The following is a 25,381-nucleotide window of genomic DNA, read 5'->3' as shown; positions in this document are numbered from 1 at the left end:
AAGCAATTCACTGAGAAATCAGTAAAAGAAACTGTTCACTTTACGAAGTTCTAAAGAGATATAAAAGTAAATAGAGAGGAATTTCAGTAATAGCATTCCTTTTAAATCTCAAGAAAAGTGGAAGTACTGGAAGTCTTAACAGCAAAGCCATAGCAAAAACTATTTCACTTAAATAAAATTAGTGAAATGTTAATCTCATTGGAGAGACAAGAAAGACTGGCCACAGTAATAAACCTTTTAAATAACGCATAAAATGGCTGTGATAAAATGATGCTCATTACAGAGGTCTGAAGCAATTTAAATAAAAATGTAACAAGTCAGTGACATTTTCTGTAATGGATTTGTGCAGCTCACTGTCCCTTTGTGTAATAGCTTTGCTGTGTAAAGCTGTATGAACTTTCTGACACTAGTTCTGATGGTAAGAGAGTAATTAAACACAGAAGGACAAGCAAAGCAAAAATACATAATGGTAAACTATACCAAATGAATTGAGACCATTGTTTCTCTGAATAAAGAGAGGAGTAGGAAGGTGAATCAAAATTCTTGACATTTCAAACCTAAAAGAGGTGCATTACAAGTAGACTAACGCATTCTTTTCTGTGTTTTTATGCTCTATTAAAGCTTATGTACAGACTTTAAATATGTATTTAAGGTACACTCCATTAAAAAAGTTGTTCATTAGCTATCCAGAAACATTTAATGTAAACATTTAACCCTTTGTAAAAATTAGTTGATTGCTTCTAAAAGGAGGAAAAAAGAGCAGAATAGAATTTAATCTTGAAATTTGTCCTGGACCTAAAGTTGGGCTAGTAGTTTATTTAAGGACAGAGATTTGCCTCCTGGATCTATTGTATATCAAGATGATGAACAAGAGTTGTCCTAATACATTGCTGGAAATGACAGCATTGGAATGATATGTTTTGATTTCCTCAGAGGATTTCAGAGCATCTTGCTGAAAATCTTTGGTTTTTTCTGATAAGAATCTTGGTCATGTGAAGTATGAAAAGTTAGTTAATGTTTTAAAGTGTCCATTGAGCAACTCTTCTGTGTAAATATATTCTGGAGATTTTAATGGTATTAAATATCATTTTGTCTTGCAGCTCTGCTTTCCCAAGTGAGAGTGGTGTGGCTGGGGCCAGTATTTAACAATGAGTGGTGCAGCACTGGGCCTCGAGATAGTGTTTGTCTTTTTCCTGGCCTTATTCCTACTTCACCGGTATGGAGACTTCAAGAAACAGCACAGGCTGGTGATTATAGCAACATTATTGGCTTGGTATCTCTGCTTCTTGATTGTATTCATCCTGCCTCTTGATGTCAGTACGGTAAGAAACATGCAGGACTTCCTGCTTAATTGCATCAAATGTTTATGGTATTTCTCTAAACTAGTGATTGCAGGAAACCATCTCTTAGAAACACCAAAGAAGTCTTTCATGTAGTATCTTAATAAATTAAACATGACAATGCCTTGTGTTCATAATTAATTTTATTTTCTGTTGGTCTCATCAGACAACAAATCTATTCCAAACATTTTAAATTTATCTTTTAGACTATTTATAATCGATGCAAACTTGCGGTTAACTCCAGTCCTGCAGAAAGTAATGGCTCTTACATTACTCTTGCTCCAAGGTATGAACTATATGTTTTTTTATCTTTAGACTGTGTTTTATAATTTTCTTTTTTTAATTTATAGCCTGTTGTGTTTTTAAGACTGATAAGTAAGTGTTATCTCTGTGATGCAAAATTTGAAGTTTGTAAATACACAGGACAGTGAGGGAAAAGGTGATGAAAGGTGGATCTTTATCTGCTGATATTTTTTTTTATGTCACTAGATTTCCTTTTTTTTTTTTTTTTTTTTTTAAAGCAATAGGACTAAGCTTTTTGAGCAATCCTGGTTATGAGGAGAGGCTTTGATGAATGCTTATCCTTTACAATCTTAAAGACTTTAAACTTGAAAATCTAATTTTATACCTTTAATTTACACCATATGAATGAAATCAGCTGCTTGTCTTATATGTCAGGGGCATATCTAATTGCTTCTTAAAATTACATTTACATATGGTAGTTACATTTATCTGAAATGTACTGTATTCCACCAAAGTCACGGTAGCCTGCTAGGTGTGTGCTGGCAGGAACAATGTAATCCCTAACCATGGAGAAGTAGACTAACGTGGGCTCATTCCATGGCTCTCATCCGTTAGCCGACACTGGCTGTTTCCCTGTGTTATTTATGTGTGCGGTGTAGTTATCTGTAAAATGATCAGAGCCTTTAATGTATCAGCCAGTTTCTGTGCAGTCTTGCCAGTCTTGCTGCCCCAAAGAGGGGCCCAGAAGAATGGTGAAGTGGTAGTCACACAGTATTGCGCCCTATACTTAAGACCACCCAGTGGATGTTAAATCTATTTAATTATATACACAATTAGAAAACTATTCAGTAACCTTTTAATTTATCTATAGCTTCAGACAAACTTTTTTCCTTAGACTCACAGAATGGTTTGGGTTGGAAGAGACCTTAAAGATCATCCAGTTCCAATCGGCTTCCAGAGCCAGGAACATCTTCCGCTAGGCCAGGTTGCTCCATCCAACCTGGCCTGGAACACTGTCAGGGTTGAGGCATCCACAGCTTTTCTGGGCAACCTGTGCCAGTGCCTCACCACCATCACAGTAAAGAATTTCTTCCTAATCTCTTATTTAAACCTGCCCTCTGTTGGTTGAAAACCATTGCCCCTTGTCCTGTCACATATAAAAAGTCGATTTCTTTCCCTTTTATAAATCCCCTTTAGGTACTGGAAGGGGCTATAAGGTCTCCTTGCACCTTCCCTTCTCCAGACTGAGCAACCTCTGCTCTCTCAGCCTGTTTTAAAGGTTTTGGCAGCTCTCATAGGTTATTTAGTCATACTGCCTTTCATTTTATCTTAAGCTGATAGTTTTGAAAGTATTTAGGCCATATCAAAACTTACAACTCAGGCTTAACTAGTTCGACCCTGGAAAACATCAATTATTTCTCATTAGGTAATCTCATCTAAGTTGACTTTATTGTCCCTTGACTCACCCTTGCTTCATTACCCAGACAGGTGTGTTGAAAAAAAACAAACTGCCTTAGTTTAGACGGAAACCTTTTCCTTTGTTCTTTCCTTTTTTTTTTCTTAAAAGGGCTCATATGACTTTTCTGTCTTCTGTAGCGAACACTGCCTGTCAGAAGAGTATTGGCTTATTGAATCAAAATGTATGTGTGACTGACTTAATCCAGCTGAGTGGCAGAAGAAACAACTAATATGTTCTTTGTATGACTAAGTGCGCTAGATGATTATGTGCCTAGATATTTTTTGAAAACCTGCACGAACTAAAATTTAATGCTTCTCTGTTTAAACAAATGTTCTTTCTGTGCATGAAATTATTACTACTGAAAACAAAAACCTGTAACCTTAAAATGCTTTATTGACTAGTCCTCTTCAGTCTTGGAGCTTCTGAGTTTTTTTCTCTGAGAAAGATATCCTGTCCAAATACATTATTTGTGGTTAGGAAAATGAGAAATATTTCTAGTGATTATTCAGTTTATTTATTTGGGAGACGATTGATTGTTGACTATGTACTTGAATAGTATTGTACTACTTCTGTGTTCTTTTCAAAGACCTTTATAGATAGGAATTTATGGAAGTTGCTTTTTATACTCAGGGCTCTTCAACTAACAATAGTCTTCTTTACGTTGTAGCAGCAAACAAAAATGTTTCAAACCCTGGAGTTATATTCCTGATGGAATTATGCCAATTTTCTGGCGTGTTGTATATTGGACGTCTCAGTTTTTAACATGGTAAGGCAAAAGGATATGGCAAAGACAATGATAGAGTTTTTAAGTGGACTATCTTAACAGTTGTAGTATTCTTTAAAAATGTCTACAGTATGGCAAAGAGCTTTTATATTGTATATTATTTGCTAGTAGTGAAATTTCTGTATGAATAAATAATTACTAATTTAGTCATATCCTTTTTTTTCTTGCTTCTGTGGAAGCAAATTTCAGGTGGCAGCCATTTATCCTTGGTTCGCTTTTGTAGTTGAAACTAAGCAATTTACACATGTAGGGGTTTATGGATAGATTGTCTGAAAGAAATAGGTTTTAGGCAACCACATACCAAAATAATTCCATGAATAATTTGGGTGATTTTTGAGTAATATTGTGAATTAGTTGGTTTGATCAGATATATTGCATTAAGCTTTAGACATAGCTACAGCTATAGCTGTCTATAGGGTTTTGGATTGTCTGTTCTTTGTGTGGTTTCTGATCAACCTGTTATCAAATAATTATTTTTGTAGTTTCAAGGATTTCAGGGTTGTTAGTTCATTCTTATTTATCACAGATTTTTCATAGCAAAGCTAACTGTATTGTTTTTATCTGCAGCTTGTATAAGGTTTGCCATCAGACAGGTACATCTAGAATAAAAACATCTAAGTAGCTAATTTCTTAGAAGCTTGGGAGTCTTAAACTTTAACACTGCTGCCTCAGTAACCTGACACTGCTAAAGTTCTTTTTTTGGGGAGGTTGGTGGTTTGGGTGTTTGTGAGATTTGTTTGGGGGGGGGTTGGTGGGTTATTTTGTTTGTTTGTTTGTTGTTGGTGGTTTTTGGTTTTGGTTTTTTTTTTTATTGGCTGATGTGATTTTGGTTTATTTCCTTTTCTCCTAGGATTCTGCTACCTTTCATGCAGTCATATGCTAGATCAGGAGGGTTCTCCATCACTGGAAAGATCAAAACTGCTTTGATTGAGAATGCCATCTATTATGGCACTTACTTGCTGATTTTTGGAGCATTTCTAATATATGTAGCTGTAAACCCAAACTTCAATTTACAATGGTGAGAATAATGTTGTAAACATTTCCATGAGTTCTTACACGCTTGTCATGGATAATTTCTACTGTGGATGAAATGTGACTTTCTGGAAAAAATAGTTTCAGTTAAAATATTTTGCTAGTCTGTTGGAAAATTATGTTAACTTTATTTATGAAAGGGCCTTTTTGAATATTTATAGAAATTTGGGCGTTATTTTTCTGATTTTGGTATGTACAGCAGAGGAATCCTCTTGTATTTACAATGGTGCTTTTTTCTCCATACAAACACATTTGCAAAGTTAGTGCAGAAATTTCCAATGTTTTCAGAAAAACATATTTCAAAAAAACCAGTATTTCCTGTGTTGTGCATCTAAATACTGTAGACTTTAAAGGTGAAAAGGAAAGTTAAAATAATTGACATCTATAAATTGCTTATAGTCTTCCATACCAGATGGAATAGAAATCTGAATACAAATTTCTGAACACAATATTCTGAATACAAAAGACTGTTTCTTACAGTGACTGTCATTCTGCTATTTTGACCTCACTGTCAGTAGGTTTGATAAGTTCATGTTGTTTCCTAAGGGAACATATTCCTTTAGGAGAACAGTTTCTTTGTGAACAAACAGACAAATTCTTATCTGCCACCTATAGTGGGAAGAACAGGACATACAGGAAAATTGTGGCAGCTTTAAGTACAGCCAAGCAGCAGATTGGCTCCAGGCAAAAATCTAGGTGATACCAGAGTTTGTTCCTGTAAACTTGAAAGCCATATTGGTACATATTGGTACTTCAAGGCTGGTTTCTTGCAGGCAGAATAGGAGGATGTTGTTTGTTTGGGTTTTTTTTATACTGTTTTGTTTCCTTAGGAATCAGCTTCAGACTATTGGAATAGCTGCTGCAAACACATGGGGTCTGTTCCTTCTTGTGTTGCTTTTGGGTTATGGTTTGGTGGAAATTCCTCGTTCTCACTGGAATGGGGCCAAGAGGGGTTATCTACTCATGAAGACTTACTTCAAAGCTGCCAAACTGATGACTGAAAAAGCAGATGCAGAGGAGAATTTAGAGGATATTATGGAGGTAAGGAACTAGCTTTCCCTGTGTAAAAAAGTGAAGGCTGCTGTTAGTTGTGTCTTAATCATTGGTGTTGGACACTTGTAGAATGAGCTTACTGTAAAATACCTTCAAACTAAGAAAATCATCATAGTGTGCTACTTGGTAACACTCAATCCTATACAAAAGTCAAAACAGAAACAGTCCTTGCTGTGATAAACTTAAAAATCATAGCAACTTGATAACCATTATTTGATGAGTCTGTTCTTTTATTGACACTTTTGGAGTAGTACTGGTCACTAACAAATAATATTCTGAGTGAGCTTGAATAATCAGTGTACAGATGTTTCATTAGCGTTAAAATTGTGTACTTATTTTATGCTCTGCTCACAGTGTATTTCTGGAATCTTGAGAAGAGTTTCCAAATTGTGGGGCCACAATTACATGCTTTTTGAGAAGAGAATATAAAGATAATTGTTTCTTTTGAGACTATATTGTTAAATATCAGTGAGCAATAGGCTCTAATGTAATCAAGAATGGAAATCTAGCCCTTTAGATTAGCTACTCCTGGTTCTTCTACTGGGATACCGTGGCTTGTAATAATATGTGTGAACCGTTGTAGCATAGGGTGGAAATTTATGTTACGCATCATTTGTACTGACTCATAACACAAATAGACCCTTAATCACATAACAGTAATAGAATCCTTATTCATCTCTAACAGCATTTTGAAGCAGCTGCTAAAACAGTTAAAAACATCTAAGTGGGACATAACTTCAAAACTTACTAGATAATGAGCAATGACAACCCTTTTTTACCAGGATAGCACTTAAAACAGATTATTTCCAGTGAAGGGGACCAACAGCAGTCATCTGATGCAGCTGTCTGAACACTTCAGAGCTGACCAAAGTTGAAGCAAATTACTAGGAGCATTGTTCAGATGCCTGGAGAGGGAGATGCTGATCTCTTTTCCCTATTAGCCAGTGACAGGATGCATGGGGGTGGTTCAGAGCTCTGTCCAGAGAGGTCCAAACTGGACATTAGGAAGCAGTTGCATACCACAGGGGTGGTGGGTGGTCTCACACTGACAGGCTTCCAAAAGTGGTGGTCAGTGCCCTGAGTCAGTCAGTGGGACTTACTCTTTATCTCATTTTTATCTGCAACTTAAACTTCAGCTTTCATGTGTAGAAACCAATCCTCCACGCATTTATGTAGTTGTATATTTGTACACTGCTGTTATTTTTTAAAAAAATATGTGTTCTTTACAAATACTTCACTTACCTTTTATGAGGTACCTTATATGGAACTATATTTAGTCAAACTTTTAGGAAGATGTATTTTTTTAAGCTTTGATGGCTGTCTGTTGGGAGGGCTGCTATTCTAATTGACCAGTAAAAATTTATAGTTAATGAAAATTTTTTTTAATTGACATTTTTAATATAGCATAATTAAACTGCTCTGTTATTTTTTCTCTGAACAGGAAGTCCGCAAAGTAAGTGAGAGCATCAAATATAACCACCCCTTGCGGAAATGTGTTGATACAATACTGAAAAAGGTAACCAATTGCTCATCTTCAACCATAATTATTCAGTTGGGAGGAGGTGCTTCCTGCACATACAGAATACTTGCACATTACTTTCTTTTGCTATTAATATAAAATCTCTAGTTGACATCTTCTGAGTTTCTGTTGAGACTGAGTTCAAATTCTTTGTGCAATGCGTTCTTATGACATACATAATTATCAGATGTATGTTGATATAGAGTCAAAATGGCCTTTGTAGAAAGAGAGAAAAATGTATGCTTAGAGTGAGCTTTCAGTTGCATGAAATGCCCCAAACTTTTACAAATAATTAGCAAAAGATGATTGCTACTCTTTTGTCTCTCAGTTAATTTTCCCTTTTCCTTCCAGTGCCCTACTGAGTACCAGGAAAGAATGGGTAGGAACATGGATGATTATGAAGATTTTGATGAAAGACAGAACAGTTATCCCAGTGAAAAAAGTTTGGCCAAACTTCACAAACAGGTATATTAATAGATGGGAGAATGCCTTACTTATGCTACTGTAGTGAGAGTAAATGCTGTTCAAAGATTTTGAATGCACTTCATCTGGACTGTTTAGTACAGTGGGTTAAAGCTACTTAGCAGAAATTTTTCTTGGTGAGAAAAAGCACAAACGTTTAATATCCCAAGTGATCAGAGTTTTGGATATGTAAAAAGTGTTCTTCTTGTGTTGTATCTTGATAGTGTTATAGCTCTCTGTGAGTGAGCCTTGTAATGGTTGACTGACAGTGCATTCTGAAAAAGAACTTTACTAAAAGCTTGATATTTCCTGAGATGCAAAAATAAAGTGGTAGTTTGGGAAAAGTAGGATTTAATTGCTACAGATGGACTGTGGTGAAAGACCTGCAAAACTCAGTAATTGTTTATGTAGTACTTCCATGATTTATGTATTTTAGAAATTTAGGTACCTGCTTGTTTGAAGATACAGTCTTTGCAGTTCTGCAATGCACACGTTTTCAGGGGATTTTTCAAGGATTTTCTGCCATTTTTTGAAACAAGTACCTTGTAACTCTAATTTCTTGCAATTTATTGTAGGTAATCTATTCAGTGCAGAGACATCGTCGTACACAGGTCCAGTGGCAAATTCTTTTAGAGCAAGCATTTTACCTGGAAGATGTGGCAAAAAATGAAAGCAGTGCAACTCGACAGTTTGTTCATACTTTTCATTCCCAGGAACCAGAAAATAAAATTGTTCAGTATTTCTACACGCCAACGGTTGGTAAGTGCTGTGATGCAGGTTTTAGGAATGTTAAGGCATAACTCATACCATTCTGTAACAAGAACCAATTGTTTTATGTGAAAAGTTCAGCTGCAGCAAAGGGAAGCAATAAATACAATATTAATGTATTTATGTATGGGAGAGCTATTAGATACTAATTTATACTCTTGGCCATAAGTTTCAATTTTATTTACAAATTCGGTAGCAGTTACGTGTTGCAGTAAAGCAACAGCAAACTTTGAAGCCTTTTGTGAGGGAGTTCTGTTTCTGGTTGTGTAATTTTCATTAACCTGTTCCGGATATGTCTATGTGTGTTTTTTTTTTTCCAGAGTGGTACTGGGAATGCCTTCTCCGACCATGGTTTTACAGAGTGCTTGCAGTTGTGTTGGCCATGTTCTCTGTAATTGTTGTGTGGTCAGAGTGCACATTCTTCAGCACAAAACCAGTTCTGTCACTATTTGCTGTTTTCATACAGCTGGCAGAAAAGACATATAATTATATATACATAGAGGTAAGTTGGAGATAATCACTTGAAAAAATATTTTCAGGTCAATGGTTATGATAACAGCAGTAGATAAAATAGATTTTAAAAGAAATCTCTAATCTGTCAACTTTCAGAAGGTCTCTAAATATATGGTACCAAACTTTGTGTGGAGGAAATCTGCCTTTTGCCCCTTGCTAAAACTCTCAAATACAGTGAAGGCATGACCCAGCTGGCCTGAATATCATGTGTAGAGTAATTTCTGAAACACTAGGTTGGAACATAGGTGTTAATTAGACTTTCTGCCTAAACAGCCATGTGCGTGACCTTAGTTTCTAAACTTAGGAATTTGCAAATGAACAGGAATCCAGTCAAAAGGTGTGGCTAGCATATGTGTGCACAAACTTATCAGTAAAGATACTGAGCTGAAGAATTCCCTTATATACTTAGCAAAGGTTGATTTGAAAATGCTTGGGTTTATGGCTTTTTTGTGGAAATAAATGCCAGATCAGTCATGGTAATTGTTGAGGCAATTACTGCAATTTTATTTGCATTAACAAGAAGTAGTAGAATGTTTCTAGGGTCAACTGTGTTAGCTTATATGCACAATATTGTAATTTCCACTTTAAATTGTTCTGAAAAACTCCCAAACTCTTCTTAGACCTGGTGGTGTTCTCACATCTCAGAATGAAAAATAAAGGCTGGAGATGGTCTCTGCATGTAACAGGCTATCTGCTGAACACATTAAAACCTTTAATAGAGTTCTACATTTAAGCAACTTAACAACATTTTTTTTTTTTCTCTAGATGGCCTGTTTTCTTACCATCTTTTTCTTAAGTATCTGTGTTTACTCTACTGTATTCAGGATCCGTGTATTTAACTATTATTACTTAGCTTCACATCATCAGACAGATGCATACAGTCTCCTTTTCAGTGGCATGTGAGTATTTGGTATATGTTTTATAGGTGTTCTATCAAATACTGAATTGAAAATGTCCATGAAACTTCGATTTATGTTCTTTATTTTGTATAATTCCTAATGAGCTGTACATTGTTGTTCTATGATAGATCCAGTTACGACTTTGTAGGTTATGTAAGAAACTCTCTTAAATGCTGTTGCCTCTTGCATTTGTGCAGGCTATTCTGCCGTCTAACTCCACCATTGTGTTTGAACTTTCTGGGCTTGACCCATATGGATGCAACAATCTCTCACAAAAATACTCAGCCAACTGCTTATACATCCGTAAGTAAGAAAATATGGGTTTGAGCTTTTAATATGGTTTGGACAATAGACAAAGTATTTTTAAATACATCTTATAGTAAGATTCAGATATTCAAATCTTTTCAATCCTTCCAACAGGTTGAAAAATATTTGGTTATAGTCAAGGAGTTTGGTAATGATTTCTAGAAGTCATCAACAGCTTTTTTTTTTCCCTTTCTTTATCTTAAGAAAGTAAAGTATTATGCTTTAGAGTTCAGGGTGTTTTCATTTCTTAATATAATTTCCTGTTAGTTTTAGCTTTCAGTGGCTTTACCATGTAGGGCATCCCTATAGATGATGCTCCCTATATCTTGGGAGCAATCCTCACTTCCTACTGAAAACCAGTGTGATTTTATTGAAGACCTGGTTACTGTGGCAAGTTATATCTCATGTCTTTATTGTTAGTAAGTAGATTCTTATGTTGTCTAGAGACTCTTTTCACAGCAGATGAAAAAATTCCACCAGATTTTCCCTTGTTCTAGAGTGGGTGAGACTACAAAATTAAGCATTTCAGAAACCTCAGAGTGCTGGAGGGGTCCTTTACATCTGCTAATTCTCACAGGTCTCTGATAATATTGCCATTGTTTCAGTTACTGTAAAGGATTGTGTATTTATGTGAGAAAGCACGATCTTCATGGATTTATGTAGAATGTAGCTAATTCGAGCTTGTTCTTGTGGATTTTTTTTTCCTAGATAATGGGATCCATGAGAGTGCTGTCCTTCATTGCAGATGGATTCTACATATACTACCCAATGCTTGTTGTCATTCTTTGCATTGCTACGTACTTCAGGTGAGTGATTTGCAAGATAGATCCTCTATGCTTCTTAACATTAATAAAACTAGTTTCATCCAATTCAGGAAGAGATTCAGTACTGCTTTTCCAGGAGCTGAGTTGTGTCATTCTAATAAAAATGCAGATCTTAAATCCATAGATTGCTATTTATATAAGTGAAATGTGTACATTTTAAAAATACGGATTATATTGACTCCTAACTGAGTTAATTTAAACTTCATTCCTAGATTTTAAGGGATGATTTGTTCAAACTTTGGAGCCTAGGGGCATTTAGATTGTGCTTTTGATTAAAATTATCATGAGAATGCTGTTTTCAGCAAAGTTTTTTAATAAATTAAGGACCACTATCAGCAAGTTTAGGTATTGAACTTTCTAACAAACTCATATCGAATTTCTGATGTACTACCAGACTTCCGGTAATGCATAGTGGTTTAAGTAATTTGATCTTGTTTCCCTAAGCCATAGAAGGGTAATTGCAGAAAACATTGTTACATTCTTGCTTTATCATTTTGAAATGTCTGCTTTTGAACACCGTAAGGGATGCAATACTTTTAGTTGGATGTTGCTGAAATGCATTTATGTTAATATCTTCAATTTTGCATTACCATTCAGTCTGAAGCAATCTCTTGTTTTTAGTCAAGTACAATATAGTGAAATGCCTTGGATATTCATTAATACTGTATGCGGATCTATAGATAGTAAGTAAAAAGTATCTAGCTGTGAGTTCTCCCTGCTTACCTTAAAGTTAAGTGACAAAAGTGGTGGTGCAGCTTAAAAATCACACAAAAAACCAAGTCAAACAAAACTAAACAAACAACAGGAAAACAAATGACAAAAAAGAGAAGTTTGACCTTTTGTCCGTGATGATCATGCTGGGCCTTGAATGCCAAAGTGGAAAGGAAGAATAGAAATTAAAGGAGAGAGGGTTGCTTTAATGACCTGTGCTAAGAAAGATACATGCAAAAACAAAGGTTGAATTAAAATCTGTTGAGGGAAGCTGTGCTTAATTCAGCAGTTTTAATCCTGTGCTTAATCCAGGAGTTTTAAGGTAGTATAAGGGAAAAATATATCAATACTCCAGTATGGAGGAAGGAAAGCAGTACAAAAACAGCAGTTGTGTTCTCTGATGTAAAGCTGAAAAGATGAAAGTGATTTCATATGATGTAGTTCCCAGACTGGCTTAAAATGGTGGAGCAAGCTTCCTGTCTGACTGCTGCCAGTGGCTATCCAGAAGGGCAGCCAGCATTCCTAGAGCTTAAAAGTATGCAGTACACATTCTCCTGAGTTAAATCCTGAGGTTTAACTATGTTGTTAGTGTTTCAAAAACAGAGAAAATAGTAATTGTCTTCTGGCAAAGAGTTAATGACATATTATAGGTACAAATTCTATTACATCTGAGAACATTTCAAACAATGTTAGATGCATTTAAAGCAAGTGTCATTTGCACTACTCTCAGAATGTATGCATTTTAATCTCTGTTTGAATGGGGTTATTCTATCACTTCCAATTGTATTTATTGTGTTACTGCTCTGGGTTGCCCTACTGTTTTGGGTCACCAGTTATTGTTCTGAGTTCTGAATTTTCTGATTTCTCATCTGGTGTAATAGTCAATCTTTTTTTATTTGTTTTTCCTTTTTATTTGGATTGTTCATACAGTTCTGAATAGTTTGTTTTGCACTTTGCTGTGTAATGTATCTAAACTACTAATTGTAAATTAACAAAGGAAATTGCTTCTTCTTTTACCAGTTTAGGAACTCGTTGTTTGAATCTTTTGGGATTCCAGCAGTTCATGGGTGATAGCGAAATGACCTCTGATTTGATTGATGAAGGAAAAGAGCTAATTAGAAGAGGTAAATTAGGTCTTCTGTCATAGTCTCCCTGTAAAATCATACTGCCATAGAATCATCAAGGCTGGAAAAGACATCTAAGATAGAGTGCAAGCCTTAATCCAGTACTGATAAATTCACCACTGAACCATGTCCGCAAATGCCACACCTACACATCTTTTAAATATCTCCAGGGATGGTGACTCCAGACTTCCCTGAGTAGTTTATTTCAATGTCTGACAACCCTTCCAGTAAATATTTTTTTTCCTAATATCCAAACTTCCCTAGCACAACTTCAGGCCATTTCCTCTTGTCTTGTTGTTTGTTACTTGGGAGGCCAACCCCTACCTCACTACATCCTCTTGTCAGGGAGTTGTTAAGTGTTTAGCTCTTTTCCAGGCTAAACACCCTCACCTCCTTCAGCTGTTCCTTATCACACTTGTGCTCCACACCCTTCTCTGGACTCACTCCAGCACCTCAATATACTCCTTGAATTGAAGGGCCCAGAACTGGACACAGGATTTGAGATGTGGCCTTTCCAGTACCCAGCACAGAGGGCCAGTCACTGCCCTGGTCCTGCTGGCCACACAATTGCTGATACAAACCAGGTGCCATTGGCTTTCTTGGCCACACCTTGTCTTATGCTCAGCCACTGTCAGCCAGCTCTCACTCCCAAGTCCTTTTCCAACAGGCTGCTTTCCAACTGCTCTGCCCCAGGCCTTTAGCATTGCATGGAGTTGTTGTGACCCAGTTGAAAATTTAAAGGAAAGTGGTTTGGTGAACGTTTCGATCAGCTCCCTCTGTCCTTTTGGGTCAACCCCATCTGGCCCAGAGACCTGTGTCTGTCCATGGCATGAGGCAGGTCACTGATCATATTCCCTTGGATTTTAGGGACTTTATTCTTTTCCCCATCCCTGCCTTCCAGCTCAGGGAACCTGGTACTCGGACAACAACTGGTCTTAGTCTTAAAGACTGAAGCAAAGAACACATTAAGTACCTCAATCTTCCTCATTATATAGTATGTTTTTGGATTGCATTTGTCTGAAATGTTGCAGAAAAAAAAAACATACTGTCTGTCAGTATTTTGAAAGCTGTACTGAGGAATGCCACAGCACAACCTGCAATAAACTTAGAGTGCTGTGGTCCCTATCTAAATTCCACTGATGGACTTCATTGATATCTTAAATGAAGTACCAGTTTTATTCATCCAGTATCTGAATTTTAGATATTTCTAAATATTTTACAGTGTGTTACTGAACATATAATACCTTAGCAGGTGCTTGTGTAATCTGTCATAAAGGATTGTTAACATTTATATTGTCTCTATCATCAACAAACTAAGCTTTTTTGTGTGTGTTGATTGAGCTGCATAAGAGCTGTGTTTAATTAGAGAAAGCATGTTTTTTATGTAGAACTGGAATGATCTGCTTTTTATTTTACATTAATTTTTACTGAAAGTATTTCTTAAAAGTTGCGAAAAGCCATTGTAATTTTTGAGTAAATGTATAGAAATTAAAATTTCTGGATATAGTGTTATATTATGGAATACTTTTATTCCCATAGTTGATGAAAAACAAAACCTGTGTTTACTTAGAGTAGTAGTATTTGGGTTTCTTTTGGAGAAAGATCAAAGTTTCATTCCCTTAATTAAGGGGTTGTGATGACATTGATACTGTAATGTTACACTTCCAGCTTTATAACAGATAGGACACAACGTAATTGGGTCACAGTTTGGACGTCGCCGAACTTCATGAAGATCTTGATTCAAAAATGCTGAAGTTTTTTTCTTAATTTCTTTTTCTGAACATCACACTTTCCCAGTTATTTCTAAGTGTTTGATTTTTTTTTTTTTTTTTTTTGCTTTGCCAGCTGGTATCCAAACGTTATGCTGTGATCCAAGATACCATCATGACAAAATAATTTTGATGGGAAACTCCATAATGATAGACAAGCAGCTTTTTGTTTTGTTTTTCTTTCCTTTTAAAAGTCATGTATTTCAATAAGAATCTTTGTTAGTTAATTATAGATTTTCACTGCTTATTTTAAAAAATATTAATGATTTTCTTATATGGAGCTCAGACAAAGTGTTTTTATTATTTTTAGAGAAAAGAAAACGACAGAGGCAGGAAGAAGGTGAAAACAGAAGGAGGGTATGAGATTTTTTTTTGGCTAATAATAACATTATAATGCAATCTTGAATAGGATTTATTATGGATATTTAATTCAGAATTATTTATTTCATAAAAAAAGAGTCACATATAATTGATGGAATCAGTTTAATCTTGCTGAATAGTCTTGATTGGGGGTTATTTATAGGAGGGTAGAGGACAATTTTAATGACCCTGCTTGGACACTGTTGTGACTCAGTATGCTGTGGTGTATACCAATAGGTACAACAAGCATTGAAAAGGGTCCTGATTGCTAGGATACAAAATAAACTTAAATGGCATATTACCAGTCTCTTATACTGCTCTACTTGAAATAACTACAGTTTCAGAGTTGTCCTACTGAAACGTGGACTCCTCCCAAATTTATTGTTTTGTGTGCTCACTGGAAAGTCATAGGCACAGGTTCTATTTTATTTTTTGCCAGAGGAGGGAGTTACATTTAAGACAGAATTAATAATTTCCACTGAATAACAAACAGAATGTATGATCAAAGTCATGTGTTCTGTGCATATTGCATTGAAAGATTTGTTTTTCACTAGTTTATAACAAAATCTAGTATGGAAAGTCACAATAAAAGATAGATGAGAGAAAGGATGCATGGAAGACAGTACTGGGACTAAAACCTCTTGGTTTTCCAAGATCAGGTATCATTTAATCCTAGATGACAGCCAGTACTGCATAGACCTTTCTTTTGATTGTTTCCCTCTTGTAGTTTTAAAACTTGAACTTTTCGGAAAGCAAAGTACCAAATGTATGACACTAAGCTACAAATTTTTCTGTGCTATGTGCATCTCGTTATTTTTCCATTTTGCCACTAGATGGAAGTAGTGATCAATAAAAGCAGCAGTTCCTGTCATAACTTAGAGCAGTTGGCTGAACTTTAAGAGCAGATTTGAGATGCTATTTCTTTTATAAAAGTATTTTTCTTAAGAACAATTATGGTAACTGGTTTAGCGAAGGAACACATTTTGCGTTTAAAATTAATCAAAAGTTCTTCCTGTATTTAAATACTGAACAGTTACTGTGTTACTTTTTCCTCCCAGCTTACATTTTTCTTGGTGGTCTTTTTTCCAGGAATGGAAGGAGCGATATGGAAATAGAGATGATTCCACCAGAAGCAGAGCTGTCCACACAGACCAGAAAGAATCCAGCTTCTCAGAGACCAACGCCAATAGACGTAAGCTTTGTGGGTTGGAGGGGAAGTTCATTTTGTTTCGTTTCAGTACATTTTCTTCACAACACTGGCTGTGAAAGTAGTTTCAAATATTCTTCTTTTTGTCTTAGACACTGTGCTGATAATGTTGCCTTCTGTGGCTTGGTGTTGCCTTGCCTTTTAAGGCACTCAAAAGAATATTGTATTACTTTCCATCTCCAACTAGTTGGGATCTGAGATTCTTACTATTATTCAGACCAATTACTTGGTTTTATGGGATATATAAGGATTGCCATTAGAGTAGCAGTTGTCAACAAAGAAACTTCATGATACATCTTAAAGTTGGGTGTTGTAAATCTTAAAATTTACCTCTTCTGCTTGCAAGTGCGCTATCTCAGACTGGAATAATGGAGCAATTCAAATGACCAACAAATAACATCTCATAAGTGTATATATCTTAATTTAATAATGTCTATTAGCAAAATACTTTTTTTTTGGATGCTTTAAACTTCCAAAAAGTTTGTCAGAATGTGTTTTTTTCTGTATTTTTTGTGCTCTTGTAAGCTAACAACAAGTAAAATGAAACTGAAGAAAAAGGAGGAAAAAGGGGAGGAGGGAAGCTTTGAATATGCTTTTAAGAAAACACTGGTTAATGCTTTGTCTAAGTGAGCTAGGTCTTATAAACTCTTAGAGATAAGCATTATACCCTTGATAGTTCAGCTACTGTCAACACGGGGCACATTCCTACAGCTGGTAGATTTCCTTCTCCTCTGTACAAAGTTGATAACCCAGACTAACTGAAATTGCATTCTAATATTCATCATGTGATTGTGTAGCATTTCAGCTCTAAAACAAGATATAGATACTGACCTAGTGAAGGTCACAGAGTGAACTGCAGAACAACTCATGACATTGATTTTTTAAAAAATAACAAAAGTGAGCAAAAAGCCAGTCTGAACAGCTTAGGTAAAGCATGAAGCTGGGAGGATGAATGGATGATTTAAAAGTAATGCTTGCCAGTAGTTTCTTATTTTCCTTGATTCTTTGCAAGGTAGATCTCAACCTATTGGAGGGGCAAAAGTTGTAGTTTCATTTCTGTGGAGATACAAAATTAAAATACTACAAGTTTCAGTAAGTTTGGTTTAATATTAGATCTACTCTAAATCATTGCACTTTTGCTTTAGATGAGACTGCTTTGTTATTCTTAATGTTTTTTTTTAAATTTGATGTCTCCATACCTTCCAGAAAGTTCACAAAGCAAATAAGTGTCTTTCACTCCTTTTACTTTTTCAGCACTATCAAAGTATACTCGTTCAAATGGTAGGACTGAAAGAGATAGAATAGAACTCCTCCAGGATGCAGAACCTTTGGATTTTAATGCAGACTCTGTTAATGATGACCCCCTTGAATCGGACTCGGGAAGGTGAGGGATAATGTCTGTAATTTCCAGTAAAAAGTTTCTGCTGTCTTCTGTTTTCTTACCTATAACAGCTGTATCAAATGTTTCATAATAAGAGTGTTGTAAATGAAGTTTATAATTTCATCAATTTTTTTCCTTTCCTCCTTTTCCCCTATAATAAGGAAATAATTTAAAAACTTATTAAAACCAGAAGGTATTCCAGGTTTTTTAGAAATGTCAGAGTAAGATTTGAGCTGGATATACCGTTATATATGGAATAATTTGAAAAATGCTGCATATAAAACTAGCAAATTACGTGCATATTAAGGGAACATCCCAGTGTAACCATTCGTGGTGAAGTCTGGTGATCACAATTGTGACACCCCAGACTTTCACTGCTGGGACTGAAGCCCCTTCACCACAGGCAGTTCCAGTGACCCAAGGACCAGGGGGACCAAGTCCCCCTTTCCCTCCCTATTCACCCCACTGTCACAGACAGAAAATTTTCCCTTTCCAGCTTGACTGCAGATTTCCATAAAAGAGTACCAGGTATCTGATTCCTTTAATTGTGGTGCAGTGACAGCATAACAGCTCAAATTGGTGCCTCTAGGGAGGAACACCAAACAAAAGAATCCGTGAGCTTTTACACCCTCAGAGCCCATGTGCACTGTAATCCAGGCTCTTCCAGCTAAGCTCTTGGCTCCTGCATGGTCTCCAAGTGTCCAGTCCACTGGCTGGGCCATAAGTCCCTGTGCCCTTTGTTAGTTGTTCATGTCACTTTGCCAGGGCCTCCCATTTCCTGACATCAGGGTACAGCCTGCAGCTGCATACTGAGCTACCAGGTCTAGATGTATGCCTCAACAGTCAGATGTACAGTGTAAGGTCTTCCCTGATTTCCTACAAAGCTCAGCTGGAGAAAGCTCACTTGGATTTCCCAGTATAAAATCCATTATGAAAAGGCTGCAGGAAAGAAAATCGATTGTTACAGGATCTGCTGCAGGAATACAGCTGAGTATCAGATCTTGAAACTACTATAGAAGAGAGAGTACCAGGCTGCACTGTGCAGCTCTGTCTGTAGTAGAGAATTTTGTTACTCTGTGGTTGTGACTAGAACACTGAATTTCCTCCTTCACGGAGTACCTTATGTAACTGCTAAGCTCTGCTTATATTTAAGAAACAAGCAATAGATTGTATGAGTGCTATTTTTTTGGGGGGGGTGTTTATATTGTAGAAATGACAAATAATTTAAAATGTGTTGTTTTTCAGCTAAAACTATTTTACCCAATCAAAAAGAGTCACAGATAGTCATTGTTTCAGTGGACTTCTATCTATAATATCAGTAAACAAATGCCAGCTCAGAAACATGCAAAGAATGCTGTGGAATGGCATTGCTGGGTTTCACAGGTTGATACAGACAACTAGTTTAGTCTCATGTCACCACATTTGAGCACTTGAGGGTTTTTAAACACAAGAGTTTAAAGAGGAACTACCCTAGAATTTCTGTCAGCAGTTAGCTTCCATGCAGTGTCAAAGGGATTGTTTACTAAAAACAGCAGTAGACAATTACATGCAAATGTAATTATTCTGGAGCAAATACTTTTCAAACATGGTGTCAGAAGTCTTTGGGAATCGGTACATGCTTTGCAAAGCAGAACATTCTAAACTTTGTCTTTAAAAAGAAAATTAGGAGCTTCAAAGCTTAGTTGAGTTTCACCTAGTTAACCTTCATTTCATTTTATGAAGGTAATAAATCAAGAGTAATTGCATGTGGAATTTCTGTTAATTTAGAGGAAATTAATACATAAGCTATTATGTAACATTGGTTTTCAAAACTAGAGCTCCTGCAGTACATAGAACATTTTTGGACTATAAGGGCAGTTAGGACACCAGGTTCTGGCTTTGTGTTCATTCAGATTTTGCTAAATACTACAGCGAGGAGCTTCATTGGGCCTGTGTTGGCTCTTGTGCTTTTAAAGTGTTTCTAAAATATATTTGATCAACAATTTGTGAAGTTTCTCTTTTACCAATAAGCATGCAGGCATTTGTTTGAGGCAGGCATTGTCTTTGATACTGTATTTCTTCTAAGAATACCCCATGAAATGTACTGTTAAGCACCTGCAGCTACTTTATGGGTATCATTGTTTGTTTGGGTTTATTGTGTTTCAGGTTTTTGTTTGTTTAGTTGTTGGTGTGGTTGGGAGTTTTAAAAAAGGTCCTGTTCAAGCAAAACATCCAACTCTTTTCCTTTGTTTTAGGAAACACAGTTAAGACTCCCAGTATTCATATAACTGTTTTTCTTGGTCACATGAAGTTTAATTTAATGACTGTTTTTCAAATTGTCATGGAAACTAATTCAGTATAACATAGAGTTCATCATTCATCAGAGTTAAGCAGTAAGATTGCAATGAGAGTTAGATGATTTAATGGGTCTTTTATTTTTCTCTTTCCTGTGACACTTTTTTAAAATTGATTCTGCAGGTACCAGCCTGGTGGAAGATACCTGTCTATGTCTCGAAGCAAAATATTTGATGATGTCTAAGCTCATCAAAGCTAAAGAAAATTCAGTGGAAATATAGCTTCTACTCATTGCGTGGAAAATTGTATTTGCGATAGATCACTGAACCATCAAAGACTCTTTTAAAAAAAAACATGAAGGAACAACTCTTTTGGACATGCACATTTATGATAACTTCACCACTTGTGAGGTGGTGAAGTTTTATACCTTTTGGTATAAATTTTGGAATGATGTGTGTTCGTCAAAAAAGGCTGTATTTTTTGTTTTCCAACATTATACGTGGGCATATGATTTTAGCATATATAAATAGTTGAAATTTAATATGGACCTGAGTGTCACTGTCATATGAGCATATGTGCAATAGCAAGAATACATTGTTGAAGATACAATGTCTGCTTAAGATCTTTACAGATTTAATTATTCAAAATCATGGCACTCTAGCGTTTTTATAACTGTAAAAGAAACTTACTATGAAGATGGAGTTATATACTGAAACATGGTAATTTGCATGCACCTCAGGCACGGCTTCAAACTGTAGAGTATTTCTTTAAAAGAAGGGAAATACATAGCATGACTAGGTAATGCTAAACACTTTTAATATCCTAAATACTCTGGTTGCATTATGTATCAGTTTTTTAAGGTGCCTGTATTTTGCAGTAGGTTGTTGCAAAAAGAGTAATACTTTGCCATTCAAAAATGCCAATTATTAACAGTGTAAAAAAAGCTTCACTTTAATTTCATTAGTGTAGGCATATTTTTAAACCATAGTTAGTTGTATGAATTTTCAAATATAATCATAAGGTAAAATATGTGGTCAAATTAATTATAATTTTCATAATTTGAATAATTTAAAATGCTGCTTTTATCCAGTTTGTCTGAAATCTTTACCACTTGGGAGCTTTCTTATGTGCTTATTGCAAAGTTACATTGAAAATTAAAAGAGAACATGTTTTTAGTATACATTCTTTATCATGCTTGAAAAACACATCCCTTAAAGCAGCTAGGAATGAGTTATTCTGAAAAGTAAATTTTCAGGAATGACATTCTAGTAATTTTTTGAATAGTCTGTGTTTTTTCAAGTAATTGTTAATGGGGATCTAACTCTACCTCCTGTGATTTTAGTACACGTGTTGTGATAGTAGTGGGATTTGTAATACATTGATCTGCCTGTTTTGAAACACTGAATTGTTATGATGAAGGAGAAAAAAAATCTTTATTTGTATAGAAATAATTATATTAATAAATTGGCAGACATCAAATAATTGTCAGTTTTATTCTTAGGTGAATACAGTGAATGTCAGCCATGCCCACAGGCATTCAAGCTCATGCAATTTCCAGACTACTCATATGAGGTCACTTTTTAGTTTGAGTAATTTGTGTTCATAAAAGCTTTTTCCATGTCTTAGGCTTGAATCTTATCAGGTACTGGAAGTTGAGAAGATGAGTCTCTTTATTCAGATATTTCTTCAGGAATTCTACAGTAGCACCTATTTAATTTATGTTTGAACTACTTAGTACTGCTATCTTAAATTCATCCTTACATGAAAGGTGTATATGTTCTTGGGCACCTAACCACATAAATGTTCTTAGACTCCGTATTTTTGTTTTAAAAATTTGTATCAGTGGTTTATAAAAATCTTTGGCAGAAATAAAATTCAAACTCTTTAACTTTTGAGATGTCACTTCAAAGGGATCTAATTCAGGGCCAGTAGAAAAGCTATTAGAAGGAGCATCTGTTTTCTGAAAATCTGTGAAATAACCTTACCTAGTCCCTTGTGACCAGCCAGTGGGATTGACCCTTCTTGGGACCTGTTTTTTCCCCTTTCAGTGAAATGGCTGCAAACAGAATTTTCAGGGGAAATGTGGTCAGGATTTTATATATAACAGGGAACTAGTCCCTAGTGCAGATTTCACTGGAATACAGTAATTTGAAGAGTTGACTGTATAAATTAATGGCAGTGGAATTTCAGATTTAACATAGACATTCTGAGCTGAGCATTTTTGATGTTGCAGTGGAGTAAGGGAGAACCAGTAGCTGCTTTTGGAGCTCTGAAAAGCTCTAAAGAATTCTCTGTATTGCGCTTGGCAATGCCTGGTGTCACATCCTCCCTGGATGTTGTTCGGATAAACAAAGAGTTGGTAAGTGAAGTCAGGTTTCCTCTGTAGTGTGTATTGCTGACCAGGAGTTATCCAGGCTCTAATTACATGCAATTTACTGGCTAAGTTAAAGTATGTTTTGAAAACTCATTATGGGTTCATATGACTGAATATGGAATACTTTCAATAAAGAAATATGGTGTATAACTATAGAAGAATAATATTTGCTGTTCACTTGAGCTAGTTTCAAACAAGTTTGGTTACTGCTAGTACAAATAATGCAGAACTTGGCTGGGGGCTGTGTCCCTAAGGATTTACCCCACTTCAGAGAGCTGTGGATGCCCTGTCCCTGGAAACATTCAGGCCCAGGCTGGACATGGCTCTGAGCTCCCAGATGTAGTTGAAGATGTGCTGGCTGGTTGAAGAAGGCTTAGACTAGGTGGCCTTTACAGATCCCTTCCAACCCAAACTGTTCTGGGATTCCATGGTGCTTCTCAGCCAGATTGTGACAATTCTTGAGGGGTTCTTTCCTGCTACAGCTCCCAACCCAACAGCCCTACAGCTAGATGAAGTTAAAACTAGCTTTGATATGTTTAAGCAGTGACTGTACTCTAGACCAACAGTATTCCTGCATCACTTCTGATGCTCCAGATTAGGTGATTTCAAAAACAATTCCCTTGCAAATGATGCTTTTGGGAACTGAGCGTTAATGTATTTTTCTGTCAGTGTATATATAGAGTCATATTTATTTGCTGCTAAAGAATGTCAATTATATATTTCTTTATTATTTCACTTCCTGAATTACTGAGCAGTTAGTGTACACATCTTGGCATCATTTCTGCAGTTTTCTCTCCATCAGTGAACACTGAAAAAAGCCCCAAAACACCAAAAATCCCACCCAAGTACAAATGTTTGAATGTCTTCCTGTCAAATATTTAAATGAGTGAAAAATAATGTGTGCAAGTCACAACGAGCTCCAAAAAGCAGTGTGAAAACAGTGCCTAATCAGTGTTGGAGTTCTGTACTCAAACTTATTACTCCTACTAGATTTATAGTTCTCTTTTTCTTACTACATACTTCCCAGTATACATACTCATCTAAGGAGGGGTGCATCTCAGCTGTGAAGTGAGGCAGTGTTTTTATGAGGGAAGGTAAAAGGTATGTAAATTCTAATCTGTGCTCATAGTGATAGTCTGCTTTGGGCAAAGGAAGACGTAGCTTTTTATTTAACTACAATGAAGTCTTAAGAAAAAAAGAAACTTTATGCTTCTATAAATTACACTACTGAAAAATCATGGTATGCAATCTTGACTTTATTTTGCAATCAAGCATTTGTAAAGTAGTCATTAAAAGTATTAACAGGGATGGTGGAAAGCTACTGTCCTTTCAATATTTATTCATGCTGTTTTAAAATATAACATGGAAAATTATTTTTACATACGAAGTATTAAAAATTATTACTATGATTTTCTATAATTATGGTAATTTGTATTTTACTAATTTTCTGGATTACTGTAAATATGTGAAAAATACTACATTTAGTTTCAGTTTTTATTATTGCTTTAATTACTTGAAATCTGAGGGGCATTCATAATACCAAATAGAGAACACTTTATGAAGGAAAACTTTATTAAGCTTCTTTTAAAAAATCTGACTGGTTCATTACAGACATACTAGGTGCATCTTCATTATTAACAATACACTACTAAGGGGATATATAATGTCCTAAGTTTTTAATTTTTCTTTGAAATTAAAAAAAAAAAAATGTTACTTTTTTCAGAGCAGCTTAGTTGTGAATCTTGTAAACTTTCTGAAAATTTTACATTTCCTATCCCTGATGGGCTCTGCAGGAATATGTACTGCTTCATGGCAGTCACCTAATACTAGCTGTGCCTCTAATTAAGTAGTCTAATCTGAAGCTGAGACACTCCTACACCATTTGATTATAGTAACAGAAATTCAGCATTCCTAGCAAAAAGAAAAAAAGGCACGTAGATAGATCCCTTTTAAATACATTAATTACTGTTGTTGATTTTATTGCATTATATTTGGTACCCTCTGTTTGGGTCATATGGTAAGCCACATCGGGTTTATTCTTTGTTTCTCTTAGAATGCATTGGAACAAAGTTCTCAGCATGCTTTTGTGTGTATGTGTGTTGTTTTAGTATGCAGATTCAGTTATTTCCTCAGGATAATGTTGTTATATATGACATATTCCTGAGAACTAGTAGTTTCAGAGTGATACCTTAGCTGTCACTGTAGAAATTAATTATTTCCTATAGAAATACATTGTGCTTCTGAGTTATCTGGAAGATAAGGGAATTCATTTGTAAGTATGGTTTTAGTAGTTGACCTCCATTCTCCAGTGTATATCAAGATAGGCTGTAGGAGTGCTGCTTATGGATAGACTATCTTATTTTGCCTTATGATACAAGTATGTATGCATAAATACCTTGTTTTGAAATTCATGGAGTTAAACATTTTTTCTGTAGTGTTCTGAATTACTGTTGTACTGGATTATATTTTTGAAATGTGTGTTATAATATATATAGTCAAATACTTAAATTGGCATGAAATAAATAATTTCTGCAATACATTTACCCTGGTGTATTTTAGATATTGATACTTCTCTGAAGTGTTTTTGAAAGTAGTCTTTTAGAGAAACTTGACCTATTTCTTTTTTTCCAGGTGGAAGTTATTGCTTACATGTGTATTGCTTTTATCTTCCCTACAGGAAAAAAAAAAAATTAAAGGAAGAAGAGCTTTTTTTTTTTTTAATTTAAATATTTTCCTATCTCTGTAAGTTGAGGGAGGTGATTCTGCCCTTGTGCTCTGCTCTGGTGAGACCCACCACTGCTGAATCCAGCTCTGTGGTCTCCAGTATAAGAAGGCTGTGGACCGGTTGGAGCAAGTCCAGAGGAGAGATGCAAAAATGGTCAGGGATCTGGAGTGTGTCCCCTGTTTTGAAAGGCTGTGTTGAGTTTGTTCAGCCTGGAGAGGAGGAGGCTTCAGGGAGATCTCACTGCAGCTTTCAAT

The 25,381-nt window shown here is 35.7% G+C and overlaps 1 protein-coding gene across 3 annotated transcripts in view; it reads left to right on the top strand.

Moving 5' to 3' along the window:
- LMBRD2 (LMBR1 domain containing 2) overlaps window positions 1-24,941 on the top strand; it is a 28,652-nt gene extending 3,711 nt beyond the window's left edge. For 2 of the 3 annotated variants that reach the window (XM_021551808.4, XM_021551799.3), the window contains exons 2-18: window positions 1,101-1,322; window positions 1,547-1,626; window positions 3,710-3,808; window positions 4,677-4,844; window positions 5,689-5,899; window positions 7,353-7,427; window positions 7,782-7,895; window positions 8,468-8,651; window positions 8,981-9,162; window positions 9,939-10,072; window positions 10,270-10,375; window positions 11,087-11,184; window positions 12,934-13,037; window positions 15,117-15,163; window positions 16,256-16,358; window positions 17,628-17,757; window positions 20,212-24,941. In XM_021551808.4, the coding sequence (XP_021407483.1) occupies window positions 1,149-1,322; window positions 1,547-1,626; window positions 3,710-3,808; window positions 4,677-4,844; window positions 5,689-5,899; window positions 7,353-7,427; window positions 7,782-7,895; window positions 8,468-8,651; window positions 8,981-9,162; window positions 9,939-10,072; window positions 10,270-10,375; window positions 11,087-11,184; window positions 12,934-13,037; window positions 15,117-15,163; window positions 16,256-16,358; window positions 17,628-17,757; window positions 20,212-20,272 (2,070 nt within the window). In that variant the 5' untranslated portion in view covers window positions 1,101-1,148 and the 3' untranslated portion in view covers window positions 20,273-24,941. The remainder of the gene's footprint in view (window positions 1-1,100; window positions 1,323-1,546; window positions 1,627-3,709; window positions 3,809-4,676; window positions 4,845-5,688; window positions 5,900-7,352; window positions 7,428-7,781; window positions 7,896-8,467; window positions 8,652-8,980; window positions 9,163-9,938; window positions 10,073-10,269; window positions 10,376-11,086; window positions 11,185-12,933; window positions 13,038-15,116; window positions 15,164-16,255; window positions 16,359-17,627; window positions 17,758-20,211) is intronic. The other variant, XM_021551820.3, reaches the window with a different exon arrangement.
- Window positions 24,942-25,381: the final 440 nt, after the last annotated feature.

The sequence above is a fragment of the Lonchura striata genome, chromosome Z, assembly GCF_050655825.1.
Source record: "Lonchura striata isolate lonStrDom1 chromosome Z, ASM5065582v1, whole genome shotgun sequence".
Lineage (NCBI taxonomy): Eukaryota > Metazoa > Chordata > Aves > Passeriformes > Estrildidae > Lonchura > Lonchura striata.
The sequence above is the reverse complement of the archived record's forward strand: the minus strand, read 5'-3'. Positions and strand labels throughout refer to the sequence as shown.